Below are 24,370 nucleotides of genomic sequence, written 5' to 3' on the forward strand. Positions count from 1 at the left end.
GTCACTTGTGCAAAACTTATTGGTCAGATATAAGCTTCATATTTGAAATATGCAACACCGAGAATAGTTTGAGCAGCATCATATTTAACAGGCATGATTGTGCTGACCTATCTTGAGTTGGAGGAAACTGTGGTGATGGAGGTTGCGGAAATCACTGTGTGGTCTGAACTCGGTATCGAGGTTAAAAATGGATGTTATCACTTTCTGTTTCATGATGGAAAGTTCAAAATGATGTTAACTATTGTTGTTGTTGTTGTTCAGTCATTAAGTCATGTCCGACTCTTTGTGACCCCATGGGCCATAGCACGCCAGGCCTTCCTGTCCTCTGCTGTCTCCCGGAGTGTGCTCAACTTCATATTCATTGCATCAGTGATGCTATCTAGCCATCTCATCCTCTGCCATCCCCTTCTCCTTTTGCCTTCAATCTTTCCCAGCATCAGGTCTTTTCCAGGGAGTTTTCTCTTCGCGTTAGGTGGCCAAAATATTTGAGCTTCAGCTTCAGTATCTGTCCTTCCAATGAGCACTCAGGGTTGATTTCCTTTAGGATTGACTGATTTGACGTCCTTGCAGTCCAGGGGACTAGTAAGAGTCTTCTCCAGCACCACAGTTCGAAAGCATCAGTTCCTCAGCGCTCAGCCTTCCTTAGAGTCCAGCTCTCACAGCCATACGTTGCTACTGGGAAAACCATAGCTTTGATTATACCAACCTTTGTCAGCAAGGTGATGTCTCTGCTTCTTACTATGCTGTCTAGGTTGGCCATAGCTTTCCTCCCAAGGAGTAAGTGTCTTTTAATTTAATGGCTACAGTCACCGTATGCGGTGATCTTGGAGCCCAAGAAAGTAAAATCTGTCACTGCTTCCATTTCTTCCCCTTCTATATGCCCGGAAGTGATGGGGCCAGATGCCATGATCTTCGTTTTTTTCATGTTGAGTTTCAAACCAGCTTTTGCACTCTCCACTTTCACCCTCAACAAGAGGCTCTTTAGATCCTCTTCGATTCCTGCCATTAGGGTGGTATCGTCTGCATATGTGAGGTTGTTGATAATTCTCCCGGCAATCTTAATTCCGACCTGTGATTCATCCAATCCAGCGTTTCTCATGATGTACTCTGCATATAAGTTAAATAAGCAGGGCGACAATATACAGCCTTGTACTCCTTTCCCAATTTTGAACCAATCGGTTGTTCCATGTCCGGTTCTTACTGTTGCTTCTTGACCCTCATACAGGTTTCTCAGGAGACAGGTAAGGTGGTCTGGTACTCCCATCTCTTTAAGAATTTGCCACAGTTTGTTGTGATCCACACAATCAAAGGCTTTCGCGTAGTGAATGAAGCAGAAATAGACGTTTTTCTGGAATTCTCTTGCTTTCTCCATGATCCAGCGAATGTTGGCGATTTGATCTCTAGTTCCTCTGCCTCTTCGAAACCCAGCTTGTATTTCCGATGTTAACTATATGCCATAGCAAATGTCAGGGCTGCTGCTAGTGACCATATCTTACTTAGCGTTTGTATAGTGCTTTAGAAGTTTAGAAAGTTCAAAGGACTACTTCACATATATTTATCTCAATCATGCTTGAATAACCCAATAAGGAAGGGTAGTATTATTATCACTACAACCAAATGGATCTGGCTTTGCAAGAGCTGGAACAGTCCTTAGTATCATAACAGTGAAGCCTCCAAGAAAATTTATGCAGCTCTCAGAGCTGGACATATTGTGCCCACCCTGAGTGAAAACATGCCTAGTGGGACCCCTAGGCACAACCCTTGCCCTGGTGTACCCACATAGCCCCCTCCCTCAGCCCCCTATACGGGTGCTCCCATTGTTCATACCTCTGTAAACTGTGGAGTTTCCCCAAACATGTTGCTACCTCTAAACGTGTTTCTCAGTGATCCCATTTTGCCTCCAATCCCATTGTCACTCACTTCCTGTTCACTGTTAATGGGAGCGATGGTACCATGGATTCATGGAAGAGAGGTGGGAAATAAACTTACTGCATTATGCTGTGTGTTTCTCTACCCTTAATCATTGGCATCTATCTATCTATCTATCTATCTATCATCTATCTTCTATCTGCCATTGATGAAAGGTAGAAAAACACACAGTATAATGCAGTTAAGTGTATATATGTCCCATCTCTGTCTCTCTCTGTCTCTCTCTCTGTACACACACACACACACACACACACACTATCATGTCTCTCCTGCCACTCAGCAGCTAACAGCAACAGGTTAAAACAGAGGAATGATGGACGGCAGCCTTATCTACTAGACTACAGAAGCTCTCAACTTTTAAGATTATATAAGTAAAATATATAATATTTTCCTTCGTTCATGCATTACCTTTTCCATGAGTGCTTGGGGTTAAACCCAACATTAGTTCTACTTTGAGTACAACCTATGGGAAAGAATGGGGTTTAAGTTAGCCATAATTAACTTAAGTTCCATTTGCTTCAATGGGTCTACTCTTAAGTAAGTAGGAGTAGCATTGGATTTAATCCTTAAATGCACCCGCCTATAATTTGTGGGGCAGGGAAAAGTCATGGGAGGTGAAATGCGGGGGGGGGGAGGAGGCCATCCCCCAATTTTCAGGGGGAGGGTTCAAAAACAAGGTCTGGAGCAAAACTCACAGCCACTGCCTGCACTCTGTAAATTTGGTCCCCTCAAAAAACAGTTTGAAATGCCTCCAAATGTTCACAGCCTGCAAAGAGGGCCAGGAAGGGGTGGGGGGCATTTTCCCTCAACACTAGTAATAAATTATGTTGAATCTGCATAGAGGGGGATCCCTCCTGCTACATACATTCAGCATAATGTCAGAACGTACCCGATGGGTGCTCTACATAGAATCATAGAATAGTAGGATTGGAAGGGGCCTACAAGGCCATCGAGTCCAACCCCCTGCTCAGTGCAGGAATCCAAGTCAGAGCATCCCTGACAGATGGCTGTCCAGCCTCATCTTGAAGGCCTCCAGTGTGGGAGAGCCCACCACCTCCCCAGGTAATTGGTTCCATTGTCGTATTGCTCTAACAGTCAGGAAGTTTTTCCTGATGTTCAGCTGGAATCTGGCTTCCTGTAACTTGAGCCCATTAATCCGTATCGGGCACTCTGGGATGATGGAGAAGAGATCCTGGCCTTCCTCTTTGGGATAACCTTTCACGTACTTGAAGGGCACTATCATATCTGAGGGGATCAGAGTCCTTCCCCATAGGATTCAGTTTAAAGCCCTTTAAAGCCACATGTGATCAGGAACCTTGGGAATAGTTACTTGCATGTGTGAACGGACTATCACTGATATAACGCCACACACAGAACTTTCATATTATCTTAAACACAATACAATTCAGTGGAGTCACATTCAGCGGTAAGTGATCAAGCGATGCACATGCTGTGTATGTAGCGCTACCTGTATGATACACATTTGTCTCGTTCAGATGTTTCATTTTTAGGTGTACACTTTAAAAAATCTTAGTCAAGTGTCTAACAAACATAATTTGCCCATCCGTTGAAACTTGTGAGTAATCAAGACATCTTCCCTAACAACCATTTTTAAACCTATTTTTTATTGTGAATTTTAACCAAACAAAACAAACAAAAACATTTTTTGAAAATCCCAAAATTAAAATTATAACAGCATATTCTCAAATCCTCAGTTTCAAATATTACAATATTCTAAGGAGAGAAAAGGAGACAAAAATGGTTATACATAAACTTCAGTAAAAGCAGACCAAATATCCAAATATAAGTCAATTTGCAAGTTACGCCTACATACCACTCGTTCAAATGTTGCTAGTGTTAAGTCTTCAATCTATTGCATTATAGGGGGTGAGATATTATCCTTCCAGTTTCATAGTATTAGTCTTTTAGCAACCGCAACAGCGCGAAATATCCATTTACTCTGACCATGTGTCACATTCCAAAAAACAGGTAAGTAATTTAAGAAAACATTTTCATCAGTAAATATTAAAGAGCTTTCCAATACAAAATTTATCTGCATAATAACTTCCTCCCAAAAGGAGGCTACTATTGGGCATTTCCAAAACATATGAATAAGAGAAGCTTTGACTACATTACACCTCCAACAATTAGCTGAATTTGACAAGCCTTTGTTGAAGAGACATTGTGGCATCCAACAGATCTCAAACAAAAGTTTTTTTCGAATAAGGCGTAAACAAAGATCCATAGAAATATCCGATGCAGATGCCAAAACCGCAGTCCATTGATTAAACAAAATAGGACATTCCAATTCTCTAGTCCATTCCTGCTGTAAACCGCATGTATCATATTTGTTCATTGATAATAAATATTTATAAGCGTGAATCATAGGTCAATATATCCGGTTAGCTTCAATAAGTACTTCCAGTAACGAAGGAGACTCGGAAGCAGTAAAAGCAGCAAGACCAAATCTAGATACTAACAAATGTTTCAATTGCAAATACTGCCATTCCGCTGCAGAAGAACATTCCCTAACAACCATAATGGGACTTACTTCTGGGTAAACATGTATAGGAGCCTCTACACAATGGCCAGACTACAAATCCCAGAATCCCTCAGCCAGCCTGTCCATTGGTTGGTGGGAGATAACACAGGTTGTAGTCCAACACATCTGGTAGGCATCAAGTTGGCGAAAGGCTGGTATAAAGGATTACACTGGGGAAGAGCAATCCTATAGAGTGGTGGAGGGTGAGAATCTATGGCGGAGCTAACACAACTTCCTAATTGTGGTAGTTCATGATGTTTGAACCGGTTACAGAGATGTCTCTTTCCTATACACACGCATATGCATGCATGCATTTTGTGAACAGAAACGCTACACCTCTCCAGCATTTTGTGAAAATTATTTACTTAGGACGCAATCCTATGCATGTTTAGACAGAAAAAAATGTCCTGCAATTCCCAGTATTCCCCAGGCAGCATGGCTGTAGGACTTTTTTTCTGTCTAAACATGCATGGGATTGCGCCCTAAAGCAATTTCCAGAAGAGTCACCAGGTTAGTGTCTCTCTTGCATCTGGCCACCCTAGACCTAGACCCTAAGTCGTTGCAGAGGCATCTAAGCCGGAAAGGAAGTATAGAGTATATCCTGAGTATAGAGAGAAGAAAAGGGGGTGGTGTTGTTTTATTTAGAAAGCCAGGCCCAAAGGTCAAGCATGGCTGGCTGGAGTATGCTGAGAGTTGTAGGACTTTTTTCTGTCTAAACATGCATAGGGTTGCACGCCGACTTATTCCTTCTTTCCCTGCCCTCTTTTTATGTAGCTCTCTGGAATCTGTGTAGCCCCTATGTCCAGTGCAAAAACCCATCTCTCGCCCACTTTTTTTTAATAAAAAGGGCTGGTGAAGGTTTCATCCCCTTCACCCAAGCAACTCCCTGCTAACGCTAGATAGGGACAGGAGACTACCTCATTTGTGCTGGCCTGGTTCACAGACTGCACCAGTACTCAGTAAGAACAAAACACTCCCCCACCTCCACCCACCCCTGTTGTCATGAAAGGCCCTTTGAGCAATGTGGAAATGTCATCAGTTTGGTTGCATTTGGCTGGGGAAAGAGGCAACAGATACCCTTCCATTAGTGCCAACAGAAGCGTGGGAGGCCTTTGCCTTTCTTGTGAATGATTTGATTCCTTTGCTTTAAAACAAAAAGAATATTAAGCTTGGAGGAGGGCAAGGAAGAAGTACCTGTACTCACAGTGAACACCCCCCCACACACAACAAATCATTTGTCCAGGGTCAAAAGGTCTCAGTAGAAGCAAACACTGGCATATGCATTGCAAATTCGGGAGGAGGGGGGGGGGAGATCAAGAGATTTCTTTTCCTTTGTTACATCTGTCTTTTTTTTTTTTCTTAGCAGACTGACCCACATTTGATTTACAGATTTGTTCCAATCCCTTATTGTTATTAGGGGGAGGGGGGTAAAGGCACTCACAGCTCGATCTCCCTCCTCCCTAAGCTGAACTACAAGGATTTAACAGGGATCTGGGTAAAAGTCAAGCTGAGATAAGCCTTGGCTGCAGTAGCTTTTTACTATGAGGAAGTTTTGATTTGAAAGTCCTTTAAAGAGCATCAAACCTGGGCTATCCATATGGGGGTGTTGGGGGACAACAACCCTTAGGGTATGAGTAGGTGCTATGCTGCTTTATTATACCAGTGTCACAAGAGTAAAGTCGGGGTGACTCTGCTGGAGCAGATTCCAAGAATTTCAGATGCAAATCTAGCATCACAGCTACCACCAGGAAGGGGAGGGGTGGGGGAAGCCAGGCGTGCCCTGCCCTGCACCCACAAGTTCACAACTTTGTACTTCATACTGATATTTATGTAGACCAGCATTCCCCCAACCTGGTGCACTCCAGATGGGTTGAACTACAGCTCCCATCATGGAAATGCAGTTCAACATATCTGGGGGGTGCCCGGTTGAAGAAAGACAATCTTGACTAAATTAACAGGGAGCAGTGCAGAAGCACATGTTTGTAAGGATGGGAGAATCAGTGAGGCCCGAGCTCGTTGAGATTCTCCAAGTTCCACCTTGAAGTTCAGTCCGACACGCTCCCATTCCCAAACACAAGCTTTTGCTGTTGATGTTCGAACAGGAAAAGTGTGCACTTTGGTGCACATTTTTTAAAGCATGCACCCAAACGTGTACTTTCCCCCCATTGACTAAGGCATGAACAGGCATATGTTTTTCAAATGTGCATTTTTAAAGTGCACATTTTTCTAACAAATTCATTTTGAGAAAGCGATCACAAGCTCAGGAATATACGAGCTTTGTCCGGAAAAAAACATGCACACGCGTTTCGGGGTGAGAACGAGGTATTTTGGGGGTCAAAAACGAATCAAAACGAAATTCTCTTACATCCCTAGATGTTAGGGAAATCAGCATCCTTTGTCCATATGTCCCTGATTGCCCATAACATCTAGGGAAACTCACCTTTTGATGTGACATCACCACGCTGTGAGTTCTGACCACTACAACACATCATAGGCGGCACCTGCTGCTAATGGAGCTAGTGTGATGATGTCACATCATCACCTGGTGAGTTTCACAACATGTTACAAAGGAGACAGAGAGAACTAGACTCCGGGATGGCATTGTATTTCTCTCCTGTATTTTCATTGGTACCTTTCAAGGCACAGTCTAGAGAACTGCAAGTACTGCTCACCCTGAAATAAATGACTTAAGCATGCACTGAGGTCCCACGGTTTCAGTGGGATTTAGGCTCACCTCCTGTCCTTATTTGGGGATGCAAATTAGGGAAGGGCTATAGCTCAGTGGAAGAGCCCCTGCTTTGCATGCAAAAGGCCCCAGGTTCACTCTCCAACACCTCCAGGTAGGGCTGGAAAAAAACTCCTGCCTGAAACCCTGGAGAACCGCTGCCAATCAGTATAGAGCAACTTTCCCCAAACTGGTGCCCTCCAGAAGCTTTGGACTACAACCCCCACCACCCAAACCAGCCTGACCAATGTTGTGGATGACAGTGTTTATCCTAAACATCTGGAGGGCAAGACGCTGGCTGAGCTAGATGGACCAATGATCTGACTAGGATAAGACAACTTCCTCTGCACCATATTTTTTGGGGGGAAAACTCGTTATGTTACTGCCCCCAAAGCTATTATTTTGGCAAGTAAATATTTAGGAATGAAGCACAGGCATGGTTTTGCCAGCACGGTGCCAAAGAACACGACATTACACTAGTACTGCAAATAGCACCAATGTTTGTTGTTGTTGTTCGGTCGTTAAGTCGTGTCCGACTCTTCGCGACCCCATGGACCATAGCACGCCAGGCTTTCCTGTCCTGCGCTCTCTCCCGGAGTGTGCTCAAGTTCATATTCATTGCATCGGTGAGGCTATCTAGCCACTGCATCCTCTGCCGTCCCCTTCTCCTTTTGCCGTCAATCTTTCCCAGCATCAGGGTCTTTTCCAGGGAGTTTTCTCTTCACATTAGGTGGCCAAAATATTTGAGCTTCAGCTTCAGTATCTGTCCTTCCAATGAGCACTCAGGGTTGATTTCCTTTAGGATGGACTGATTTGACGTCCTTGCAGTCCAGGGGACTCGTAAGAGTCTTCTCCAGCACCACAGTTCGAAAGCATCAATTCTTCGGCGCTCAGCCTTCCTTATAGTCCAGCTCTCACAGCCATACGTGCTATGGGAAAACCATAGCTTTGATTAGGCGGACCTTTGTCGGCAAGGTGATGTCTCTGCTTCTGACTATGCTGTCTAGGTTTGCCATAGCTTTCCTCCCAAGGAGCAAGCGTCTTTTAATTTCATGGCTACAGTCACCGTCTGTGGTGATCTTGGAACCCAAGAAAATGAAATCTGTCACTGCTTCCATTTCTTCCCCTTCTATATGCCAGGAAGTGATGGGGCCAGATGCCATGATCTTCGTTTTTTAATGTTGAGTTTCAAACCAGCTTTTGCACTCTCCACTTTCACCCTCAACAAGAGGCTCTTTAGATCCTCTTCGATTTCTGCCATTAGGGTGGTATCGTCTGCGTATGTGAGGTTATTGATAATTCTCCTGGCAATCTTAATTCCGACCTGTGATTCATCCAACCCGGCGTTTCTCATGATGTACTCTGCATATAAGTTAAATAAGCAGGGCGACAATATACAGCCCTGTCGTACTCCTTTCCCAATTTTGAACCAATCGGTTGTTCCGTGTCTGGTTCTTACTGTTGCTTCTTGACCCTCGTACAGGTTTCTCAGGAGACAGGTAAGGTGGTCTGGTACTCCTATCTCTTTAAGAATTTGCCACAGTTTGTTGTGATCCACACAATCAAAGGCTTTAGCGTAGTCAATGAAGCAGAAATAGACGTTTTTCTGGAATTCCCTTGCTTTCTCCATGATCCAGCGAATGTTGGCGATTTGATCTCTAGTTCCTCTGCCTCTTCGAAACCCAGCTTGTACTTCCGGTAGTTCTCGGTTCGCATACTGCTGAAGCCTAGCTTGTAGGATTTTGAGCATCACCTTGCTGGCATGTGAAATGAGCGCAATTGTGCGGTAGTTTGAACACTCTTTGGCGTTGCCCTTCTTTGGAATTGGAACGTAAACTGACCTTTTCTGGTCTTGCGGCCACTGTTGAGTGTTCCAAAAGTGTTGGCATATTGAGTGCAGCACTTTAACAGCATCATCTTTTAGGATTCATTTGGGAGTAGTCCTTCCCAAAGAAGGACCAAAGCTGGCTGGGGAATGCTGGGAGTTGTAGGCCTTTTATCTGTCTAAACATGCATAGGATTGTGCCCTTAATGGCATATGATGGAGCCAGTGTAGTGTAGTGGTGAGAGTGACGGACTGGGAGTCGGGAGATCTGGGTTCTAGTCCCCACTCAGCCATGGAAGCTCACTGGGTGACTTTGGGCCAGTCACAGACTCTCAGCCCAAGCTACCTCACAGGGTTGTTGTGAGGATAAAACAGAGAGGAGGAGGATAATGTACGCCACCTTGGGTTCCTTGCAAGAGGAAAAAAGGCAGGATATAAATGCAATAAATAAATAAATATGATGGGACATTTACCTCAGTTGTCTTTATCCGGTGTGGTACCTCATTGAATTTTTTTTTTTTGCTGCTTTAGGGTGCAATCCAATGCATGTTTGGACAGAAAGACATCCTACAACTCCCAGCATGCCATAGCCAGCTGTGCTGGGAGTTGTAGGGCTTTTTTTTTTTTTCTGTCTAAACATACATAGGATTGCGCCCAAAATCGTTTTTTACGTTTTGTCTAAGTTTTTATGCTCTGTTTTATCTTGTGAATTGTTGCAAACCGCCCAGAGAGCTTCGGCTGATGGACGGTATAGAAATTAATAATAATAATAATAATAATAATAATATAATTTCCATGGGTAGGGCTGGGGAAAAATAACGGGTTGGTGGTGGCGCGGGCGCGCGCATGGAACTTTCGCAGCCAGGGCCAACGGCCGCAGCCGCGCGCCCCCAATTCGGAGTCCCACCACGAAGGGGGAGGCGGTGGTGCGGGGAAGGACGCGACAGAAAGGAGGGAGGGAGGGAGGGAGAGATGAAGGAGACGCGCGAGGGAGTGCGCACGCTGAGGCGCGTGCGCACTGCTACTTCCTTGTTTTCCTCACGTGACCGTGGCAACAGTCGCCTCCGGTGAGGGGAGCGGCGGGGGGGGGAGGAGGAAAAGAGGGGGAGAGCGGTGCGCTGGTGAGTTGGTTCCTCGGGCGAGCGCGTGTCTCTCCCTCCCTCCCTCGCGCGCGCGCACACACACACACACGTAAAACTGTCAAGCGCGAGAGGGAGCTGGCGCGCGCGCTCCGCCCCCTCCCACCCGCATCGTGCGCGCGCCCCTCCCCCCCCCCCCGGAGGGCTGAGGAGGCGGCGGCGGCGGCGGGTGAGGAGGAGGCGGAGGCGGCTGCAGGAGCCTGCGCGGGAGCGAGCCGAGCGCCTGAGGGAGCGAGAGCTGAGCGGGGAAAGAACGCGCGTCACAGGCTGGCAGAGGGACTCTCGCTTCCCCGGGACCTGGAATTGCCGCCGCCGCCGCCGCCTCCCTCGTCCTACCCCCTCCATTCCTCCCTCACTCCCCCCAACTCCGGCTTGGGGGGTTCAGCTGAGGGGGGGCCGCCTGCGCAAGTTAGTAGTCCTCTGAGAGAAACGAGGGACGGCGCCCTCCCTCTCTTGGGCGGGCGGAGGGAGGGAGGGAGGGAGGGAGAAATTCCCCTCTCGCAGCACCCCTCTGAGAAGCTTGAAAGTGGTGGGGGGGGCAGCCTTTTTTCCAGACTCTCCTCTGCCCAGTTTCTAGCGATGGGGGGAATGAGAGGAATAGGAATTGGGGATGAGGGACTCCCCTTCCCCCTCAGCTCTTCTTTGAGGGAGATGTCAAGAGGATGGGTGTGTGTGTGTGTGTGAGAGAGAGAGAGAGAGAGAGGCAGAGGATATGTCTCTCTCTCTTTCTTCCTAGCCCTCCATAAGAAGGGGCTGGGAAAGTCCAGTTAGGGGCTCAGGGAGGCACCCTTTCCTTTCCTGGGGCGGGTGTGCGGTCGTAGTGGCACCCCTTTGACTCCTCTTTTCTGCTAAGGCGGTCAAGAAAGATCTGTGTAGATTTTTTTTTCTTTTTAGAAGGAGAAGCAGGGGGTGAGGGTGGGAGAGATGGGAGGATTCTGCAGTTGGGAAGGGGAAGGACCTGAGGTACTAGAAGACACTCCCTCTGGTTTTTAAAATGGGGGGGGGGCATTTCTGGAAATGGCCAAAGTAGTTAATAGGCATAACCAAGCAGGTTGAGAGAGCCCCCCCCCCCTTTGAGAATTAGTTTGGAAGTTTTGTAAGTTACAGATCACCTTCTGCACCCCAGATAAGGAATATAGCCCCTAGGATTATCTGAGAATGAGGGTGCTTCCAGACGAAATGATCCTAGAACACTACCAGTCTAAAGGCATTGTGCAGCTATTCTGTGTTTTCTTCCTCAGTGGATGTTTTTGGGGAAAAAAAATGGATAGAGGAAGTGATGGGAAAACATGGCAGGGTTACAAGTTGAAGATGTCGTCTGGACCCTTCTATCAAATTCCATGAATGAATGAGGCAGGGCGAGTGTATGATAAAAGTCTTGTCTGGAAGCACCCGCTGTCAGCTGGATAACTTAATTAGGCAACATTGAATGGACTCTAGAGTAGGCAGGCATAGAGGATGAGAATGCCTTTTTTAACTTAGGAAGGGGAACCAAGACGGGCAAGGACGGCTTCTGCGAGAGAGAGTTCACAGTGATCATGCTTAGTAAAGCACTGAAGTGGAGGGACACCCAGCCCTTGCATACTTCTTCCCCTGAAAGGAGAGCAGGAAGTCTAGTGTTGGTGGGAGCAGAGGCAGCCCAGTAAAGTCATCTCCCTTCTCCCATCTTCAGATGGAGCAGGCTATGATCTGAAGGGCATCTTCCTTCTCTATTTTCAACAGAGTGACAGAAAAGAAAGAAAACATTCTACTGCCACTCCTCCCTCAGCTAAACCTTGTTGAAGCCCTGCTTTGTATTTAATGCTCCCTCTCTCCTTGTCTCTTCTTTCTTCTCCGTGATTATCTGTCTCCGCTGGGCAGGATCATGCCGGACCAGATCACTGTGTCGGAGTTTATTGCTGAGACCACGGAGGATTATAACTCTCCAACCACATCCAGCTTTACCACCCGGCTACAGAACTGCAGGAATACAGTCACGCTGCTAGAAGAGGTAAAAAAACACTCATTATTTATGCTTTATGTGTGTGTGGATGCATGAGGGAGCCAATTGATATACATACTACCCTACTTTCTTCATAACTATAGTGTGCATACTCTTGGATTACAACTGTACTCGGTGCTCACACCCTTTTTACATGGATGAATTTCAAGGGTTTGGGTGTTAAATGAGGTTGGATATTCTCTCTGTTGTCCTGTTATCTCATGTTGCATTCATGACAGCAGTAGTGGCAACAGTAGCAAGATTGTTTGACGTTATGATTATACAGAGCAAACAGTTATACAGAATGAATGAAGCTTGATGTGTCTTTGGCTGAGGTGCAGTAGATAATTAATGGCATGGGCAAGCTGTAGAGAAAATCTCTTTCAAGTGGGGAAATATGTTAAAGGGACAGATGAGGGGGTTGGAAGATGATGTTGAAAGTAAGTGGGGGCGATTATGCAAAATGATGCAGTGAAACCGGCAATTTGACAGTAGCACTGATCTGTTTAGCCCCGTTTGTTTCTTCCTTCTGAATGTTAGTAGTTGCATGTTTCTTACAGTCTAAATCAGGAATTGTACATATACATTTCTTAAGGTCTGCAAGGTGTACGTGATGTATACTGGATTGCTAAGAATTTGAGATGTTTAGATTCGTGTTTGTCACAAATAGAAGTTGCATCTTCAGTGTTGTTTTATAGCCTCCAGTTGACACTATATACTTTCATTTGTTTTATTTTTCCAATTGTTGTAGGCAAAATATGTTTTCTCATCTTGCTGAAGTAGAACTATGTTATTTCACACACTAAAATTAAACTGATCATGCTCTTGCTTTGGTGAACATAAAATGACATACTGAAATATTAAGTATAATTACCTCTTTGTTAAAATACCCTTGTATATTCAACTTCAGTGCTAGTAAGTAGTTGTATAATAGAATTGGAGGATAAGAGGTATGTGAATATGTCGGGTTGGGTTTTGTTTTGTTTTTTGAGGAGTGGCATTGATTCAGACTTCCAGTTTGCCACTTTGCTGAGATAGGTGGTATTTGCCCCTACATAAATATTCTCATCTAGAATTTCCCAAGTGTAGTCAGTGAAACACTGTTATCAGCTGTTCACATGGCTTCAGAGAGCACTAAGATGGGAGCCACTATGTCCAGCTGTGCAAGCAGCTTTGCCCAAAGAGTTGCTGGTCTTTTAAGGAACAAAGTCAGAAAGGTGTGTATACAACCTGACATGGCAGTGCCCAGTCTTGGATCTAGAACTGGCCACCTTCATGTCATATTGTGACTATCCTTCAAGTTTCTTTCTTTAAAGGGCTGGTAAGCATTTAGCAGAAGGAAGTCAGAACTTGTTTACTTGCAGCCTCACATGGAGGTAGTAATTGCTGCTATCTCTCCCCATCCCCACCTTGCCGGCACCTGAAAGCCAGACTGGCAGTCTATGTACAACAGGAGAATTATAAGAATAGATCTCCTCTGTCACCTTGTCCAGGATCCAGGTGAGGAGGCAGCAGGAATTTTGCAATTCAGTGCTGGTCTGGGCAAACACTTATTGCAGTTTTCATATAGCCCCCACACATGTTGTCACACTGCTGGAATTTTTAAATGTACATACAATTCTGAAATGCTGGTATTGGAATTCTGAAAATACAGTACTTTAGTAAAGGAAATGTTTTTAATAGATGATGTGTATTTGTAGTGGTCTGTGGTTTCTGTTATGTAAACCTGTCTTCAATCTTCCTTTTTTCTAAGGTCACTGTACTGAGCCAAGGAAGCAGACCACTAAACTGTGTCAGAATGTGTTACAAAAATATTTTCTTTGATGCTACAGTCCTAAACATACTTATTGGGAAGAATGTTGAGTTGAAATAAGTTGGGTGTACAAGTATGTAGCATGTGTTCAGATGTTAGGGAATTTTCAAAAGAATTAATTCAGAGGAGTAAGAGCGAGATGTAGCTTCCCCTCAGAATTGACACGTGAGAATGTTCAAAAACGCTATTACTTCACTGTAAAAGGACTAGGCCAATAGGGATCATCCTGTTTTTGTTCTGTGCCCTTCCTAAAGCAATTTAATCCATTTCCTTTCTTCATTTACTCATTCAATTCAATCAGCATTCTGTTTCTCAGTAAGATTTTGAAAAAATGTCAGTAACTTTTTCACAGTTCTTTATTCCTGCCAACAAGACATCAGAGAGATGTGAATTCCTCATTTTCATGTCATAACAAATGGAATGAATTCATAAGGGGGGAGAGGAGGTGACGGAATTAATTGGCTTTATTGATTATAGTTTCCTCCTCTTTTTCCAAGTAGCATGCCAAATTGTTGATTCTTCAGCTTTTATGTTGACTTTATGTGAAGTTAAATGCTGCATCTTGCTTTGCTGGGGGAAGGAGAATGAGAGGTTGAAGCAGATATTTGTATCAAGTGGTTTCAGGAGATAAAATCTCTCCCCCCTGACAAGCTTTTAGAAGAGGGCCTTCTAATATAGTACTAGTATCTTTTTCAGAAGAGAAATATTAGAGGTTAAAAGACCCTGAAGAGCTCTTGTATAGCCAACTGAAAGCATACTTGTAGAAAAATACATGCAGTGTTAGTTTTGTCTTTCTGCATAGTAGAAAGAATGTCACACAGACACATTTGGGTCAGGAAAAGGTCAAAATTGTGGACTTCGGGGGGGGTGTCAGGGAGGGGACAGTTTGGTTGCCCCACCAACTGAATTTTGTGGAATGTGTAGTGTAGTGGTGAGAGTGACGGACTGGGAGCCGGGAGATCCGGGTTCTAGTCCCCACTTGGCCATGGAAGCTCACTGGGTGACTTTGGGCCAGTCACAGACTCTCAGCCCAACCTACCTCACAGGGTTGTTGTTGTGAGGATACAACGGTGAGGAGGAGGATAATGTAAGCCGCCTTGAGTTCCTTGCAAGAGGGAGAAAGGCGGGGTATGAATGCAATAAATAAATAAATAAATAAATAAATATATTGATGAGCTGAGAATGCATATAGGCCTATACAGTTTAAACTTTACAGTTTAAAGTAAATATAAAATAATAGAAAGCAAATTATCAATTTCACAAATGCTTTCCAAAATAAGTTGTCCTGTTGACCTCTTGTGTATAAAAGATGAACAGCCATTATCTGGTATCTTATACACTGCTTCAGTATCGCTTATCTGCTACAGTTCATTTTAAACTGAGGTAAGTATAAATCAGAATGGCAGAAGATGTCTTATTCTGGTGAAGTTGTGCCTTTCAGGAGTTGTGCCATCATCCTGAAATACTGTAATGTTTGCTCGGATGGCATATCTATTGGCACGACAGTGGAGATCTGAGATGAGTGTATGTCAGAGGTCTGTATACATGTTGGCACTAGGATGTCGTGAGTGCCTGAGAGCAGGGTAGAGTCTGATGGATTCTCTCCGCTCTGCCCCCTGGATGCCTCTTGCTGAGCTGCATGGTGCTTGTGGATGTGCTCCATGAGCACCATGCAGTTGGGGAGCACCCCGCAGCTGCCCGCTCCTCGACGCAAGCTACCATTTTTACCCAAGATGGGGGCTCCATAATTTATGTATTTTAATGTTGCGCAAAACGGCGACCATACAGGGCCATCTCCGCAACATTAGGGGTGTAAAGGGGACCTTTACGCCGCTAATGTTGCAGAGATGGCCCTGTATGGTCGCCGTTTTATGCAAAATTACAAATACGGAAATTATGGAGCCCCTATCTTGGGTAAAAATGGTGGCTTGCGTCGAGGAGTGAGCAGCTGTACAGTGCTCCTGGACCATTTGCCAAGCCCTCCAGAGCTTGTGCAGCCCAGCGGGTGGGAGCAGGTGGCAGCAGCGACTCAGTGACTGAGCGTGGGCGAGTCTGTCCATCCCTAGTTGGCACTAATGTGTTTCTCTGGTTCACTCTTTAATTACTGTGGTTGTACTTGCTGGTCAAAAGGCGCTTCTGCTACTATGGGTATACAAGGAATTGCATGAAGATTACTCGTTACATACTGGTTTCCAGGGGAGTTCCTCTGTCTCAACTACAGTCTATTTTCCCTTCTTGATACTTAAGCGGCTTGAATCAAGGCCAGGAGCCTCTTTCCACATCTGTGGCAAATGTGAAAATGTCCAAAAGAAGGCTCTTTACTAAACAGAATATAATGGATATGATACCTATGACAGTCGGTAGCCCAGTTTTTGGAACTTCTTGTATTTTTTGAAGGAAAATATCGCAGTTCAACTGACTGAACTTAGATGTAGAGTAGGCCTATGAGGAATCATTTTAGAAAGGAATGAATGGAACTATAGTTTTAGAACTTGACTTTCAGAAGGAAATGGATACAGTAAAATATAAACCTTGGTATACTTTGATTAAAAAGTGCCATAATAGAGAAGATTCTGCTCCATGCCATAGCTAATTGCACTTTACCTATAGTTGGCTTGGGATGCTCTGTTCTAAGTGCAGTCTCAACACATGAGGAAATTGATATAGGGTCCAAGCCATTTAGGACTTTAAGGGCACAATCCTATGCATGTTGCCTGGCTGGGGAATGCTGGGAGTTGCAGGACTTTTTTCTGTCTAAACATGCATAGGATTGCACCCTAAAGATGATAACCAGAACCCTGAATTAAGCCTGGAAGCCAAGGCAACCAGTGCAGTTAAGCCAAGATGCTTCCTACAATTAGATACATGCCATGTTTGGACGTCACAATAACCCATAGTGGGTTAATAAGCTATGCACAGTAGCTTATTTTTGAAATAGTCCACAATCCCCCTCCACATGAACGGGCTAATAAGCTACTGTGAAAATTTTAACCTACCGCCCCGCCCCCTGTTCTCTGTAGTCCTCCTGCCCAAGCAGTGGCAGTGTTTAATCTCTAAAGCCCTGGAAGTTTGCAGTCAGGAGGCACCTGATCCAACATCAAAACCCAGCACAACTACTCACCACGGAGCGAAAATCCTAGTTACACAAAAACGGGATGGTGGCTATAAAACCTTTGGGGTTTGCAGGATCAGGACAAAACCCTCAACTGCACATTTCCCCCCATAGCCATTGCTGGCATAGACGCCTTTATTGTCGTCAAAATCGATGACAATAAAGTGGAGTTGTGCATTTCACTCCCCCCTTGACATTGCTGGCAGAGCTGTTTCTGTTCACTTTAGCGCTAAAGTGAAATTGTGCATCCCACCCAGCCATTTTGCTTCTTCTTGAAAAAGTGCACCAAACAGGAAAAAGGGGGTGGCAGCTATAACTCCCTGACAGTTTGCTGGAATGGGGCGAAATTGCACAGGTGGGGTGCCCTCATGGGGACCCTCCAAAGGCTGTAGTGGATAATTGCGCAATTTGGTCCTTCATGGAAAAGTGACCAGACAAGGAAAAGGGGGGTGGGAGCTATAACTCCCTGGAATGTCAGCTGGAATGGGACAGTCAGCTGGAATGGGGCAAAATTGCACAGGTGGGATGCCCTCATGGAGATCGTTCAGGTACTGTAGTGGATAATTGCGGAACTGCACTTCTTCATGGAAAAGTGAGCAGTTCTTCCCATAATCCCTTATTTCCTAAATTGTGCAGTTTCAAAGTAGCAATCAGGGAAGCCTGTATTGTCGTACTTCGCTGTAGCGGGAGAGCGCAATAGTGCTAGGCTGTCCTTGTACTAGGGGAGAGCTTCATTTTGTAACTGTAGTGCGATATCAGGGAAGGCTGTGCTTGTTTGGCTGCGTTTGTCCCTGGGCTGCTGTCAGATCTCAGAAAAAGGGCCTTGCAGGCTGGAGCAGAGTAGCCACAGTGGTTTTGGCTGTTCTTGCTAGCTGACTCTGTAGGTGACCGGAATAAGTCATGGTGAGTGTCAGACGACATGATAACCCATGGTGGATTAAATAACCCTTACCGCAGACCATGGGTTATCAGGGTGGGTTACTTCAGCCAAATAAGCCATTGTGGATTAAAAAGTTCTTAGACGACACGTTAACCAAGGATGGGCTCAATAAGTCTCCCTGTCCGCCCATCCTGCATTTCTCAATATACAGGTTTTTTGCCCATCTACCAATGGCATTTTGGAGGGGGAGGGAAGGAGGCTGCAGAGGCCTCAGGACAACTCTTATCCTGGCCTCTTCAGTCGCCTCCCTTCCTCGCCCACTGAAACATCCCCTTTCCCCCCTCCTTGAGGTTGCTTACCTGACCTTGGAGAGCAGCCGGTGCGGTTCTTTCCATGCCGACTGCAAGGGGGAAGCAGGGAAGTGGACCTCGGATCGCCTCCAAGGCTGGAGCACTGTGTTGGACCTTGAAGCTGGGTCTGCTTGCTCCCTCCATTACATTAGGAGCATAGAATATATTATGTATAACTTGGTTTGCTCATAAAACTATCATTAAAATTAAAAACATTTAAAAGTAAACTCAATAAATGTGTAATTATTGTCTGAATAAACTATACTTTTAAACATAACATACCAAGCATGATACTTTTATGAGCAAACTAAGTTATACATACATTTTAGATCCTAATTTATGTCTGGCCAGAAGGAATTTCAGAAAGTAGTCCCTGAAATATCTGAATCATCCTAGAAGACAGAAGAAGCAGGGAGAGCTAAAGGCAGAGAAAGACTGGTATGCAGTGCCAGCTCATCGTCTAAGGCCTCCTCTGGTGCCTCCTGGTCCAAGGGAGGCTCGGAAGGTGCCAACAAGCTAGAGGGTCTTCTTGGTGGTGGCCCTCGGATTATCTTTTTGGCCTTCCTCTACTCCCAGGCATTTGGCAGTATATGATAGGTTTTTAATCAGGTCACGGATTATTGTTTGGATATGTATATGTGTGTCTGCTCTTTCTGTATGTTTGTAGTTAAACTGTTTTATATTATGCATAATGCTGTATTTTTAAGGTTTTCAATCTTTGTAAGCTGCCCAGAGAGCTTTGGCTATAAGGTGGTATAGAAATGTAATAAATGAAATGAAATGTAACCAGAACAAGCCTAGAAATACGGGACTCTGTAGAACAAAAGTCAAGCTGTCAAGAATTCACATGTTATGATATGGTGGCTCTAGTTACAAGTTGGGAAATTGAGCACATCTTGGAGCATTTCTAAATGCCTATCAGTAAAAGATACAGTAGATCAATAATTTTAGTAAAGAATGGAAGAAATAACTGTGCTGGAAATCTTACAGAGAGGATTAAAAACCATTCTTTACCCAGAAATGTTACATCTCTAGTTTTACATAAAAGTCTTCCTACTGTGTAGTTTTTAGAAATCATTTTGGGGGAATAAAGGCCTGGTACCAATATAGGAACACCTTGTCTTAAACATTCTGTTTATCATTCTATAAGAATACATTTTGTAATTCAAAATTGTTCATTTTTTCAGGAAAAATAAAAAAAGTTGGTGTTGGTGGGTAGAACTTTTTTTCTGGGCCTTCACATTTCTACTCTTTTTTTCCCCTTGCCAATTTGTTGCAGCTGTGAAGTAGCATATTTTTTATTACCTGAAAGGTGGTATTCCTGGTAATCTAACAAGAGTCTGTGGGCTATGAAAAATGCCTAAGTCAAACTGCATGTGGGCTACAGACAATATTGATTAACCTCAGTTCTAAAGTGTATTCTTTTCACCAATAAAGGGAAGTTACATGGTAATCTTACTAACACTGAAATAATTAGATTATTTCTATATGCCCATACTGATGCCTTTTAGCACACATCTCTTCTGGTGTTGCAAATTCATTCTTTTCAGCATAACATTTATTTTTGAATTTGATTTAGGCATGCCTTAATACATTTATATTCATCTCAGTTTTGTTAACTCATATAATTTAATTATTTTGTCACAAGGCTGTGCAAGAGAGGTATTCCTCTAGGTTAGTTTTTACTTGCCACTAGATATATATGTCTGATATATATAGATATATATTAAGCATGTATAAGGCACACCATTGAAGTCAGTCTAATAGTGTAATTGATTTCTAGTTAAAATATTCGTTAGTGTATATTTTTATTCCTGGTAAATATAATTATTTGATTTGACAATTTAAAGATATGTATACTCCAGATATTTTAAAAAGTCTGGCTATTGTGTAAGTTTAATGTGCAAGAGTCACGCTGGATGAGGTCTGTCTTATCCAGCATCCCCCCCACACACACAATGGCCAACTGGATGTCTCTGGGAAGTCCACAAGCTAGACATGGGGGCAGTAATCTTTTCCTGTTGTTCCCAGGAATTGGTAATTTAGAGGCATACAGTCATCATGACTATTTATTTATTTATTTATTTATTATTAACATTTATATACTGCCTTATCTGCTAAAAAGCCATTAAAGCAACAATTTAAAACAATAAAACTTTGCAACAATAAAAACAAGAGCATTAAAACTGTAATTTTTTTAAAAAAAATGCATTGTAGAAAGCTACATTGAAAAGATGTGTCTTCACACCCTTTCTAAAGGCCAAGAGAGAGGGGGCCAATTCTAGTTCTTGAGGGAGCACATTCAATAGTGTGGGTACAACACAGGAGAAAGCCCTTTCATGTGTGCCCTTCAAACAGGCTTTTGTGGGTAATGGCGTCCTCAACAGGGCATCTTCTGCAGATTTTAATACCCGGGCAGGTTCATAGTGAGACACGTGGTCCCTTAGATTGCTGCTCCTTAGAGTAGTAGCCATTGATAGTCATACCCTCTATGAATTTGTTTAATCCCTTTTTAAAGCCATCTGAGCTATTGGACACTTCTAGTCTTTGTGGCAGTGAATTCTATTAAATATGTACTGTGTGACAAAGTCAGTCGTAAACTTCCTGCCAATAAGCTTCATTTGAAGACCTTGGGTTCTTGTATTATGAGAAAAGGAGAAAAACATCTCTTCCCACTTCCTCCAAATCATACATAATTCTACAGACCTTAGATATGTTCCCCTCACTTGCCTTTTTTTCTAAACTAGAACACCCCAAACGTTGTATCCTTTCCTTGTAGGGAAGGTGTTCCTGCACTTGATCATTTTTGTTACCCTTTTCTGCACCACTTCTAGCTTTACAGTATTCTTCTTGAGATGCTGTGACCAGAGCTCTACAAAGCATTCCATGTGGGGCCGCACCTTAGACTTGTATAAAGGCATCATGATATTGGCAGTTTTATTTTCAGTGTCTTTCCTAATAATCTCTAGCATGGAATTCACCTTTTTCACAGGTGTCGCACATTGGGTTGACATTTTTATTGAACTCTCTACCATGATCCCTACATGTCTTACCTTGTTAATCACTGCTAGTTCAGATTCCATCAGTGTATGTGGGAGGTTTCTGCCCCAATTTGCCCCAACTTACTTACATTGAACTGCATTTGCTATTTTGCTGTATGTTCATTCAGTCTGAAGGAAAGATGTGAAGGCCTGGGAAATAAAATGAAAAAAGTGGGGAAAGCATGCCCCCTGTTTTTTCCAGGTTGTTTTGGAAAATTTGGGGGAAAATTGTGAATTGTTCCATTCCTCCCCCTGCCCCAATTTTTTCTGTCCCCCCCCCCCCCAGCATTCACATTGCTAGTCTGGAGATAGCCTTTTGGAGTTGCTTGCAATCCATTTTGGCCTTCACAACATTGAATAATTTGGTATCATCTGCATACATAGTTAACTTATTGCTAATCTTTAATACCAGATAATTTATGAACAAGTTAAAAAGCTCCGGTTCCAGTATATATCCTTGAGGGACCCCACTTTTCACAGCCTTCCATTGTGAGAATTGTCCAGTTATTCCTACTGCCTGCTTTCTGTTCTTTAACAAGTTTCCATCCATGAGAGGACTTCTCTTACCCCATGACTACTAAATTCGCTCAGGCACCTTTTGGTGAGGGATTCTGTCAAACATTTTTTAACAGTCCAGTTGTATAATGTCTACTGGATCACCCTATCCACATACATATCGATGTTCTCAGAGGACTCTAAAAGGTTAGTGAGACAGGACATACCTTTGCAGAAGCCATATTGATTCTTCTTCGGCAAGACTTGTTCTTCTATATATGCTTAATGATTTCCGCTTTTAATAATATTTTCCACCAGTTTACACAGAACAGATGTTAAGCTGACTGGCCTGTAATTCCCTGGATCCCTATTTTAAAAATGGGTGTTCCATTGGCTGCTTTTCAGTCCTCTGGTCTGGAGGCCAATCTTAGGGGCAAATTGTGGATTTCTTTTCAAGGATCAGCAACATATTTCAGTTCTTTAAAGAACTCTTGAGTACATGCCATCTAGACCCAGTGATTTGTTTTGTTTTTAATTTGTCAAGAAGTCCTAGAACTTTAACTCTGGTCATCACCACTATTCCTCCTGCCGCCCCCTTTCAGACACCCTTCCTGAAATAGTCTAGTCAGGCAGTGGTATAATTCTTCCATATTTACACAGTAGTATTAAGGCCAGAAACATAGAGATAAATATCCTCTATGTTTTGGAGCAAATGGCTGGTATGCTTTAGATTAATCATAGAGGGTTGAGGATCATGAGGAAGATGCTGAGATGAACTAATTAATAATAATAAAAAAATTTCTGAAATAGTACAATTGCATAATTATTTCACAGCAGAGAATTAAATGAGAAAATATTCGATCACAAACATATTTTAAGTTTTAAAGCTCTTAACAAAATACAGTTTTCCAATTCAAAGTAAACATAAGTATATTCACTTGCAATCAATGAATCTCCATTTGAATGCAGTGAATTTAGAGCAAAAGCTGTTGTATTTCAATCTATGTGAGTGGGGCTACCTTTGAAAAGGGTCTTTAAAGTTCAGCTGATCGAAAATGCTGTCACCAAGGTATTGAGAGGGGCTGACAGAACAGAGCATATAACTGATATTATACCATCTCCCTTTTTTTCCTAATTTGTGTGCCCAATTCAAGATGCAAGTTCTTTTTAAAGCTCTAAATGGTCTTGGACCTTTGGTACCTTAAGAGCTGCACTCTCCTGTATATTCTCTCATGTGCACTCTATTCAGTTTGAGACCCTGTTCTGTGTTCCCCTGCTCCCTGAAGCTAAGTGGGTAGCCACAAGGGAAGGGTATTTTCAGTTGTGTTTTGGAATGCCCTTCCCAGCTATTCCAGGAGGTTTTGGGTCATAATCTTAATTTTGAATATTTGCTGCTGCTGTTTTTGTCTGTCTTTCATCTGCTCTGGGACGTGGTTACTACTACTGCTGTTACTTTATTTTTTTAATTATGTATATTGTTTGCTGTTTTAACTTCATTATGAAAGAAAAGTTGTTGAAAATATTGAGGCATACTCTAATTATAAAATGTACTAATGGCTACCTAAAATGATGGATAAGTCACAAATAATTCTAAGGATCAAAAATATGTTTTAGAAATACATGTCATGAATTTGAATGCACTTCACTACATTTCATGTTCTATGTATAGTTTTCTGTTTTTCTTGTGTGGTTTACATCATGACAGCTGAAAAGTAGGAGAGGCTTGAGAGAGGATGAAAGAGTCAAACAACTGTTAAGCCCCGTATGCACACTTTAGAAATCAATGTTTAATTCCAAAAAACTTCTCTTAGGTTAATGATGCAGTGATTTCTGCATTCTGTATTCTAAAGTGCCATCATGTGCAAGCACATTTAGCTGCTCCTTGAATTGGTTTTTCTAGAGTTGTTTTAATTTTTGTGCTTTTAATGTTTTTTATATTGTGTTTTTAATACTATATTTAAGGGCGCAATCCCATTGGGATAGGTGGCTGCCTCCAAACTTGGAGGCGACTGCTTATCCAATGCAGGGCAGGAGAAGCGCGGTGGGGATTGTCCCCTCGGCGCTTCAGCCACCCTGCATTCATGGCTAGATAGCCGATTTCGGATGTCTGGCCGCGGGAAGTCGGATTGGGGGGCGGGGGGCGGACACCAGATGACACATAGGAAACATCGGAATGGCACTTCTGCCCTCACCGCCCCGGCATGCCCCCAGGAACACCCCGTTTTTGCTGTTCCGTGCTCCTCTTCGGAGTGTGGGGCCAATCTGCACTGCCTACGAGGCTGTGTGTGTGTGTGTAGGTCGGTTCTCAGGGAACCGACCTATCCTATGGTCATCTAGCTGCTGACTAGCGGCCATAGGATTGCTCCCTTAATGTATTTTAATATTTATTGTGAATTGCTGATGGATTTTATTATATTCAGCAGTATATGAATGTCACAAATCAAGAAATACCCAAGCTTGGTTTCTGTAGTTGCTTGAATTAGTATTTTTTTTATGCAGATGAACAGTGCTGTTGAATTTTATAGCAATGTATTGTAT

General features: G+C 43.4%; 1 protein-coding gene across 6 annotated transcripts in view; it reads left to right on the forward strand.

Moving 5' to 3' along the window:
- ASAP1 (ArfGAP with SH3 domain, ankyrin repeat and PH domain 1) overlaps positions 1–24,370 on the forward strand; it is a 253,995-nt gene that overhangs the window by 73,739 nt on the left and 155,886 nt on the right. For 2 of the 6 annotated variants that reach the window (XM_084848796.1, XM_084848793.1), the window contains exons 1-2: positions 10,386–10,568; positions 12,021–12,150. Coding sequence is in view for 4 of the 6 variants with exons in the window: in XM_084848793.1 (XP_084704919.1) it covers positions 12,025–12,150 (126 nt within the window). In the remaining 2 variants the exon portion in view is untranslated. Of the gene's footprint in view, positions 1–10,054; positions 10,143–10,385; positions 10,569–12,020; positions 12,151–24,370 lie in introns of those variants that run through there. The other 4 variants (XM_084848795.1, XM_084848794.1, XM_084848797.1 and 1 more) reach the window with 4 other exon arrangements.

The sequence above is a fragment of the Heloderma suspectum genome, chromosome 4, assembly GCF_057233095.1.
Source record: "Heloderma suspectum isolate Gila_16-S chromosome 4, 16-S_ref, whole genome shotgun sequence".
Classification (NCBI taxonomy): domain Eukaryota; kingdom Metazoa; phylum Chordata; class Lepidosauria; order Squamata; family Helodermatidae; genus Heloderma; species Heloderma suspectum.